Source organism: Schistocerca piceifrons, chromosome 2 (genome assembly GCF_021461385.2).
Source record: "Schistocerca piceifrons isolate TAMUIC-IGC-003096 chromosome 2, iqSchPice1.1, whole genome shotgun sequence".
NCBI lineage: Eukaryota > Metazoa > Arthropoda > Insecta > Orthoptera > Acrididae > Schistocerca > Schistocerca piceifrons.
The window spans coordinates 315,473,011-315,483,825 of record NC_060139.1 but is presented as its reverse complement, the minus strand read 5'-3'; the positions used below and the strand labels follow the sequence as shown (position 1 = coordinate 315,483,825).

General features: G+C 39.6%; 1 protein-coding gene across 1 annotated transcript in view; it reads right to left on the bottom strand.

Moving 5' to 3' along the window:
• Nucleotides 1–224: 224 nt before the first annotated feature.
• Nucleotides 225–10,815, bottom strand: part of LOC124775354 — a 217,834-nt gene continuing 207,243 nt past the window's right edge. Inside the window, exons 12-13 of the mRNA XM_047250185.1 lie at nucleotides 3,279–3,443; nucleotides 225–782 (exon numbers count right to left, since the gene is read on the bottom strand). Of these exons, the coding sequence (XP_047106141.1) occupies nucleotides 3,328–3,443 (116 nt within the window). The 3' untranslated portion in view covers nucleotides 225–782; nucleotides 3,279–3,327. The remainder of the gene's footprint in view (nucleotides 783–3,278; nucleotides 3,444–10,815) is intronic.

Genomic DNA, 10,815 nt, shown 5'->3' with positions numbered 1-10,815 from the left:
CAGAAAATTCTGCAAAAACTCTTGTGTTCTAAACTAACATATTTCAGAAAAATAATTATAGTTGTGACCAAAGAAACAATAACTAATTTTCAATAACAACTCCATAAATACTTTGCAACCAACAACAAAATAATCACATGGAAAAACTGAAAGTAATATTGTATTTAACCTCGATTTTCAACAGTTGAAATTCTGCGATGGAATACAAAAAATGGCTCATTTCTGAAAGTGATATGGCTTTTGAGTGACAAATATGAGAAACATACAAAGGAAATGTAATAGTTTGCTTAGGTTTGTTGCATAGTAAGTTAGTACACATTTGGGTGTTGAAACTTCCTGTTTTGAAAACAACTGAGAGTTCTTTTGAGAAATACATTAAATTTGGCACAATACTGTAGCAACAGTCATACATTCAAACAGCAAATGATTCAATAAATACACAGAAATGCATAGAAAAAAATACTTCATATACGTAGACACACAAACACACACACACACACACACACACACACACACACATCACAGCTGAATGTTGAAACATATACAAGAGGATCTTAAAGGAATCTCACTTACATTAAAAGCAACAAAACAGTATGAGTGTTCAATAGGTTTCACCTTTCCCTATTACACAGCATCCTCAGCATATTACAAATTTCAGGAATAACTTACTGGTAGTCAAAACAAGTGAGTAGTGCTTTAAAAATTATCCTACAAAAGTTACGGAAATTCCTCTGGTGGATGGACACTGATGATCCATATAACACACTATCTGGAACCTGAAACTGAAAAAAGAATGTGTTAAATGTCCATATAGTACATGGTCTACAGAAAGAAACTGTTATTCATGATACCTGAAGTTAACTCTTTTTTAATTTAATTTCAGCAAATTATTTACAAAAGCAGAAAAATAGAAGTCTTCCTTCAATTGTAACAATATCTGAGGCAGATGAGGAGCAGCTAACTGTAAATCAATAGAGCAAGAATGAGTGGAACAAGGTGGGGACGATATATATATATTAATAGAGAATATTCAGCTGTGGTTGCAATAAAGATAGATTTATTAGTTCTTCATTTGCGGCATGTTTTACCTGTACTGAAAGGCATCTTCAGATAATCATATAGAGACAATGCCCCTTAAACACAAACTAGGGCCTGTTTACATCTGTTATTATGTTGTACATATATGATACATAAGTAGGCCCTATTTTGTGTACATGTGAAATGCATTACAAATGAAGAAGTAATAAATCTATCTTTATTGCAACCATTACTGAATTCTCTCTATAACATTACCATGGTTGCTGTACCAGTGCCATAGACTTTGGGAATAAAATGGGGTGGTATTTTTAAATGTATTGTTGTCTCTCAGGTTTTCAAAACTTTTATTTTTTAACCCAATTTCCTTCCTTTCCCTTTGGTCTTCACTAATACATTCTATATGGCTTTGTCACCATCCGCACAGCTTAAATTTTCTTGGCTTTCTATATCCTGACGGAGAAGTTATTCAAAAGTTTGCAAAGGCAAGATTCTAAAATTTCTCTTTTTCTCTCTCTCTTTAAATATAACAGTCCAAAACCTGCACTACACTAATTCTCAATTTTGTTGTTATTATGCAGTCACTCTTCTCCTGAATCAAATAGTACAAAAAAGCTGTTGACATTGTTAGTACATAAAAAATGAAAAAACTATGAAAAAGCAACCAACAACAGAAAAATCGGAGAAGATACTGTTGTTGGATATGACTACCATAGTTAGTACATAATTTCTGTTGTTGAGCAGGTACAATAATATAAAATACAAAATGAATAACTGAAAATGAAGCAACCTGAAAGTTATTAATACACACAAGACCACAGACTGAGAAATACAGTTGTAGAAACTGATTCTTTCTTTCATTCATTCACAGACAGTGTTCAATAGACCCCATCACAAGGAAATCCAGAATGAGTTAAACAATACATTACAACAGATGTGTAGCTATAATATATTGCTTCCGTAGAATAAATTTATAGCCTTAATTAATGAAGTGGCTTATGATATTTACTAAAGATACTCGTAAAACTTTATTTACTCTTAAAAGGACTACAAAAGGTATCTAACTTCCCAGCAGATTAAAACTTTGTGGCAGACCAGGACTCAAACTTGAGATCTTTGTCTTTTGTGGATAAGTGTTCTACTGACTGAGCTATCCCAGCACAACCCACAACCTGCCCTTACAGCTTTACTTCTGCCAGAACCTCACCTCCTACCTTCCAAACTTCACAGAAGTTCTTATGCATACCTTGTGGGTATAGCCCTCCTGAATGAAGGGATATTGCAGAGACATGGCTTAACCAGAGTGTGGGGGATTGTTTCCAGAATGAATTATCACTGTGCAGTTGAGTGCATACTGATTTGAAACTTCCTGGCAGATTAAAACTGTGTGCCAGACCATGACTTGAACTTGTGACCATCACCTTTTGCAGGCAAGTGCTCTACTGACTGAGCTATCCCAGTACAGTTCACAACCCATCCACACAGCTTTATTTCCAGCAGTACCTCATCTCCTTCCTTCCATACCTGCAAGATAAGCAGAAGAACTTTTGTTGTGAAATTCGGAATGTAAGAGATGAGGTACTGGTGGAAGTAAAGCTGTGAGTGCAGGTTGTGAGTCATGCTTGAACAAGAGTGGGAGGGAGTGGGGGTGGGCTGGGGTGCTAGACCTGGGGTATGTAAGTAGCCATAAAAAATCACCAGTTTCCAAGCTGTTAAAAACCTGCATAATAACGACCTTTAAATCATTTTCTTGAAATATAAACACCTGACTACACTATATTTTTCCTTTCCCTGTGAACTAGGGGTGGAGGTAAGAGGCCCAGATCCCCCTTTCACCTGAGCAAGGGTGCCCTTCTGCTTGGATAGCTCACCTGGTAAAGTACTTGCCTGCAAAAGGTAAAGGTCCCAGGTTCAAGTTCTTGTCCAACACATAGTTGTAATCTGCAGTTGCAGGCACAGTTTGCCATAATTTTTATTTTATTTGTAATATCTTCACTACAGTAACATTTTTATGTCTTTGACTATACTACATTCTTGAATGGTTTTATCAAGAGTAGTGAACTATCATGTCAATGTCTCACATGGAAATGATGTATTTCTACCCTTACAAGTCTACTCTGTGTGTTGTATTATGAAGACCATCCCCATATTTTTTGTTTGTCATGCCAAGTGTTCCTTTCAGTATTTAATTGCTTTTGATTAATTATTACTGCTGAATATACAGAATTGTGAGACATACTTACCAAACAGTTGTATTGTGTACACAAAGCTGACTAGCAAGTGCCATATGGATTATGACGTACAAGGAAGCTGCTCATATCTCAGGCACATCCCAATGTTGTCATCAGGGGACTCATTCTCTTTTCCAGGACCAAACTGCACACGGATGTTGAATGGTGTTGTGCTACCTATGAAGACCATATGTCCATGTATTTTATCACAAACCATTGTTGCCAAGTTACCTATATTTGAGATGATTTTCCAATGTACAAGTATTTCTGCAGAGTGTTTTAGAATTTGAGAGCTTATTTTGTCAATACATATGAATAATGCTGTCTTCAATTACTAAACACATGTAGCATTTGAAAACATAATGTTTTCAGCCAATAAAATTAAGATAATGCAAATTTTAGCTTCCAAGTACACCTCATGGACAACTTCAAAGCGACAACTTCCCAAAAGCTTCTCACCATCCCTTCCAACTAAATCAGTTGATGAAACAAACTACAAAAAAGCGCACTGACAGTGCACTGGCCATGAAAGGCAGGTATCCAAGTTTGAGCTGCGTGGGATAGCCGCCGTTGGATAAGCAGCTGCCACCAGAAAGTCGTATACTCCTTGCTCACTTATTTCTTACATAGTTTAATTCTTAATTTCTTTGTATATTTTTGGTACTTGCATTGTTTAATTCATAAATTTCGGGCGTATTATAGTATTTGAGAGTTGTAGCATCGCGTTTTAGTACCTGAATAGTGTAAAATCGCGTAGTCTCCTTTCGCTGCCGAGCAGTGTGTCAGCAGTGTGCAAGTAGCAGCATTACTGCATTTACTAGGCAATCTTGTATTTTAATAACAGTTTAAATTTTGTGTCAATTTGTTTGTGCTGTCTGTAGTTTAGTTCAGACGTTCTTTGCACAACAGTTTTTAGCATGGATAGGGACTGCAACTGCTGTGTTCGGATGCAGGCTGAGTTGGCATCCCTTCGCTCCCAGCTTCAGGCAGTGTTGGCTTCGGTCACACAGCTTGAGGCTGTTGGCAATGGGCATCACTGTGGGGGTCCGGATGGGGGTTTGTCAGGGACGGCCATCTCGTCCCACGCATCCCCCGATCGGACTACGGCTCTGGCTGCCCGGGATACTGCCCACATTGAGGCTCATCACTCACCTGTGGTAGAGTGGGAGGTGGTCTCGAGGTGTGGCAGGGGGCGAAAGACATTCCGGAGGGCTGAACGGAAGGCCTCTCCAGTTTGTCTGACGAACCGGTTTCAGGCTCTGTCTCAGGCTGATACTTATCTTCGGCTGGACATGGCTGCTTGTCCTGTTCCAGAGGTTGCCCCTCAGTCTGCAAGATCTGGGCAGTCGCAGAGGGTGGGCTTACTGGTAGTTGGGAGCTCCAACGTCAGGCGCGTAATGGGGCCCCTTAGGGATATGGCAGCAAGAGAGGGGAAGAAAACCAATGTGCACTCTGTGTGCATACCGGGGGGAGTCATTCCAGATGTGGAAAGGGTCCTTCTGGATGCCATGAAGGGTACAGGGTGCACCCATCTGCAGGTGGTCACTCATGTCAGCACCAATGATGTGTGTCACTATGGATCGGAGGAAATCCTCTCTGGCTTCCTGTGGCTATCTGATTTGGTGAAGACTGCCAGTCTCGCTAGCGGCAAGAAAGCAGAGCTCACCATCTGCAGCATCGTCGGCAGGACTGACTGCGGACCTTTGGTACAGAGTCGAGTGGAGGGTCTGAACCAGAGGCTGAGACGGTTCTGCGACCGTGTGGGCTGCGGATTCCTCGACTTGCACCATAGGGTGGTGGGGTTTCGGGTTCCGCTGGATGGGTCAGGAGTCCACTACACGCAGCAAGCGGCTACACGGGTAGCAGGGGTTGTGTGGCATGGACTGGGCAGTTTTTTAGGTTAGATGACCTCGAGCAAGTACAGAAAGGGCAACAGCCTCAAAGGGTGTGGGGCAAAGTCAGGACGTATGGGGACCAAGCAGCAATCGGTATTGTAATTGTAAACTGTCGAAGCTGCATTGGTAAAATACCAGAACTTCAAGCGTTGACAGAAAGCACCGAAGCTGAAATTATTATAGGTACAGAAAGCTGGATTAAGCCAGAGATAAACTCTGCCGAAATTTTTACAAAGGCACAGATGGTGTTTAGAAAGGATAGATTGCATGCAACCAGTGGTGGTGTGTTTGTTGCTGTTAGTAGTAGTTTATCCTGTAGTGAAGTAGAAGTGGATAGTTCCTGTGAATTATTATGGGTGGAGGTCACACTCAACAACCAAGCTAGGTTAATGATTGGCTCCTTTTACCTATCTCCCGACTCAGCAGCATTAGTGGCAGAACAACTGAGAGAAAATTTGGAATACATTTCACATAAATTTTCTCAGCATGTTATAGCCTTACGTGGAGATTTCAATTTACCAGATATAGACTGGGACACTCAGATGTTTAGGATGGGTGGTAGGGACAGAGCATCGAGTGACATTATACTGAGTGCACTATCTGAAAATTACCTTGAGCAATTAAACAGAGAACCGACTCGTGGAGATAACATCTTGGACCTACTGATAACAAACAGACCCGATCTTTTTGACTCTGTAAGTGCAGAACAGGGAATCAGTGATCATAAGGCCATTGCAGCATCCCTGAATATGGACGTTAATAGGAATATTAAAAAAAGGGAGGAAGGTTCATCTGTTTATCAAGAGTAACAGAAGGCAGATTTCAGACTACCTAACAGATCAAAATGAAAATTTCTGTTCCGACACTGACAATGCTGAGTGTTTATGGAAAAAGTTCAAGGCAATCGTAAAATGCGTTTTAGACAGGTACGTACCGAGTAAAACTGTAAGGGACAGGAAAAACCCACCATGGTTCAACAACAAAGTTAGGAAACTACTGCGAAAACAAAGAGAGCTTCACTCCAAGTTTAAACACAGCCAAAACCTCTCAGACAAACAGAAGCTAAACGATGTCAAAGTTAGCATAAGGAGGGCTATGCGTGAAGCATTTAGTGAATTTGAAAGTAAAATTCTATGTACCAACTTGACAGAAAATCCTAGGAAGTTCTGGTCTGCCGTTAAATCAGTAAGTGGCTCTAAACAGCATATCCAGACACTCCAGGATGATGATGGCATTGAAACAGAGGATGACACGCATAAAGCTGTAATACTAAACACCTTTTTCCAAAGCTGTTTAACAGAGGAAGACCGCACTGCAGTTCCTTCTCTAAATCCTCGCACAAACGAAAAAATGGCTGACATCGAAATAAGTGTCCAAGGAATTGAAAAGCAACTGGAATCACTCAACAGAGGAAAGTCCACTGGACCTGATGGGATACCAATCTGATTCTACACAGAGTACGCGAAAGAACTTGCCCCACTCCTAACAGCCGTGTACCGCAAGTCTCTAGAGGAACGGAAGGTTCCAAATGATTGGAAAAGAGGACAGGTAGTCCCAGTCTTCAAGAAGGGTCGTTGAGCAGATTTGCAAAACTATAGACCTATATCTCTGACGTTGATCTGTTTTAGAATTTTAGAACATGTTTTTTGTTTGAGTATCATGTCGTTTTTGGAAACCAAGAATCTACTCTGTAGGAATCAACATGGATTCCGGAAACAGCGATCGTGTGAGAACCAACTCGCTTTATTTGTTCATGAGACCCAGAAAATTTTAGATACAGGCTCCCAGGTAGATGCTATTTTCCTTGACTTCCGGAAGGCGTTCGATACAGTTCCCCACTGTCGCCTGATAAACAAAGTAAGAGCCTACGGAATATCAGACCAGCTGTGTGGCTGGATTGAAGTGTTTTTAGCAAACAGAACACAGCATGTTGTTATCAATGGAGAGACGTCTACAGACGTTAAAGTAACCTCTGGCATGCCACAGGGGAGTGTTATGGGACCATTGCTTTTCACAATATATATAAATGAGCTAGTAGATAGTGTCAGAAGTTCCATGCAGCTTTTTGCGGATGATGCTGTAGTACACAGAGAAGTTGCAGCATTAGAAAATTGTAGCGAAATGCAGGAAGATCTGCAGCGGATAGGTACATGGTGCAGGGAGTGGCAACTGACCCTTAACATAGACAAATGTAATGTATTGCGAATTCATAGAAAGAAGGATCCTTTATTGTATGATTATATGATAGCAGAACAAACACTGGTAGCAGTTACTTCTGTAAAATATCTGGGAGTATGCATGAGGAACGATTTGAAGTGGAATGATCATATAAAATTAATTGTTGGTAAGGCGGGTACCAGGTTGAGATTCATTGGGAGAGTCCTTAGAAAATGTAGTCCATCAGCAAAGGAGGTGGCTTACAAAACACTCGTTCGACCTATACTTGAGTATTGCTCATCAGTGTGGAATCCGTACCAGATCGGGTTGACAGAGGAGATAGAGAAGATCCAAAGAAGAGCGGCGCGTTTCATCACTGGGTTATTTGGTAACCGTGATAGCGTTACGGAGATGTTTAGCAAACTCAAGTGGCAGACTCTGCAAGAGAGGCGCTCTGCATCGCGGCGTAGCTTGCTCACCAGGTTTCGAGAGGGTGCGTTTCTGGATGAGATATCGAATATATTGCTTCCCCCTACTTATACCTCCCGAGGAGATAACGAATGTAAAATTAGAGAGATTCGAGCGCGCATGGAGGCTTTCAGACAGTCATTGTTCCCGCAAACCATACATGACTGGAACAGAAAAGGGAGGTAATGACAGTGGTACGTAAAGTGCCCTCCGCCACAGAATGTTGGGTGGCTTGCGGAGTATAAATGTAGATGTAGATGTAGGTGCCTTGTCACAGTCCATGCAGCTCCCCCTGTTGGGGGTTCGAGTCCTCCCTCGGGCGTGTGTGTGTGTTGTTTTTAGCATAAGTTAGTTTAAGTTAGATTAAGTAGTGCATAAGCTTAGGGACTGATGACCTCAGCAGTTTGGTCAAAATTTTCAAAATTTTCCTAGTTTGAGTTCCACACCAGCATACTGTATTAAATTATCATGCACACACAACTCAGAATTACTCTGTAAAAGAGTAGAGCAACTCTTCTCAAGAAAAATGTCATCTTCAGATTCGGGATAGAATGTGATACTTGCAAATATTAAATTAAGGTGAGAGATTCTGATGTTGCAAAATCAGTAATATGAGAGAATGTGCTTGAGCATTCTTCATCTGACTGAGTTATGCTCCTCTATACAACACTGAACCACTCTTTGCCTCTTTCACTTTAAAGAAAGAAAGTTCTACCATCAAATTTGCTGAATGTTCCAGTCAATCAGGCATCAATCTTTAACCAAGTGGCAAAAAGGCACTTTTATCCTTCACAGTGTAGCCACAAATTAATTAGTGCAGTGATTATTGGAGGAATTACGATGAGAAATGTCTTACAAATATTTCACTCCACAATAACTTGCAATAAATCCAGTTTCATTATAATATGTACCAGCTTTGCAGTCTCTCTTACAAAATACAATAGTTTTTCCATATGAGCACAGATAGTTGTGGGTAATCTGATGCTTCCCATACATCTAGATCTACAAGCCACTATGAGTTTGATCGAGGATATATAGTGTATCAGACTCATTTTACCAATTCTTGTTCTGATCACAGTATACAATAAGAAAAACTGTTGATAACCCTCACTACATAGTCAAATTTCTCTGATTTTACTTTCGTGTATCATTACACAAGATCTAAATCAGAGGAATTAATGTGTTTCTTGTCTTGTGGGATCTTCAAATTTTTTTGAAGATTCTCCCTGCTACAATAGTGCTTTGTTGTAGCACCCCACTGAAGTTTGTTGAATATTTTGGTGATATGCTCATGTTAACCAAATACATTAACACCAAATTGTATCATTCTTCTCTGAATCTTTCCTATCTTTCTCATTAATCTAAATAGTGTAAGTGACCCTGATCCATAAACAATACTCAAAAATTGCTCAAATGTAGGACCTGTAAGCACCTTGACACAAGCAAGATGGAACAGCTCCAACTACTACAACTGTACTCTTTAAATAATTCCCACAATGCCCCCCCCCCCCCCCATAATACACATATGTGTAGACTATGTGCACATAAAATTACCAAATTTTTATTCATTCAAGTATTTCATTAAATTTAATTATTTGTGGGATAATTTACAGTCTGCTGATGAAATTGGTGTAAACAGTTCGTGTAGAAACAATTTATTCAAAGAAATATTCATAATTTACAATACCTGTAAAGTGTAAATCATGTGCACATTAAAATTCAGCTCCACTAAAAATTGTTTGTTTTAAAATTAACGTACATTGTTTGAAAGCCCTCATTCTCCTCTTTCAAGCAAATGTTTTACTTTTTGTGAAAACTTAATATTTCAAAAATTATCTTATCCAAACTTTTCATATTCCAAAACATTCCAGTCTTAAAATGTGATCCCATCAAAATTCCACTGTTATAGCTGCGTAACCCAAATTTTCTGATCCCAAAAATGCATAACTCTCCTAAAATAATACATTAATTTACGAAATATCCAAATTAAAATATGTAATTTTATAGAATATTCTGGCTGACATTGAAAATCCCAGCATATTTTAAGACTTCCACATCATAAAATAGTACCTACAATTTTGCCACTTTCTGATTCTACATATTTTACAGCTCATATTTAATCAAGATAAATTCATTGACTAAGTTGTTTTTGTATGTTTCACTGTCCTTGTCTTTTATGTTTATATCTAAAATGTAATAGCTCTGTATTTTATATTTTTGACATTTGTAAGTATATAAGTGGCTAGCACTTGGATGGCTGACGTCCGGGTCTGTTGAATGCTGTTGGCAAGTTTGTGGGAGTGGGGGGGGGGGGGGGGGGGGGGAGGGGGGGGGGACGCCTCAGCCACTGTGAGACCAATTGAGGAGCTAGATGACTGAGAAATAGCAGTTCCAGCCACAAAAACCAACAATGGCCAGGAGAGTGGTGTAATGACCCCTCCATATCCACATCCAGTGATGTCTGTCAACTAAGGATGACACAATGGTCAGTCAGTATTGTTGGGCCTTCTGAGGTCTGTCTAGATGGAGGTAGTTTAAAGTCATTATGCACCAAGCAAAAGTCAGTTTGAGCCCAGCAGTGAACTAGCAAACTTATAAGTCAGTTCTATGTTGGTAACTAGTCATCAAGCATACATCTTATGTTCAGTATTTGATTTTCATCATATAATTATCAGTGTGCAATGTGTATCCAATCTGCAGTGTTCCACAGTCAGTGCTCAGTAGACAAAACATGAATCTCCATGATCATCAGTCTTTGCCACTTTTTAAATTGTGTGAGCAGTGTCAAACTAATCAGAGCCTATGGAGCTTACTGATCTTTGTTACCAAACGTATGTTAATACATTACAATCAAGCCAATCATGAATAGTGCATTTAGTGCCAATAAATAGGAAGAGAATGAAAATGTGAATTCTATAGTGACATGTGTACATTTATTCAATAACTGTTCATCACATCAAATAATCACAAGAATAATATTAACGGAGAAGTTCCATGAGACTTATGTGGCATCAAACAGGTCAGTAGCA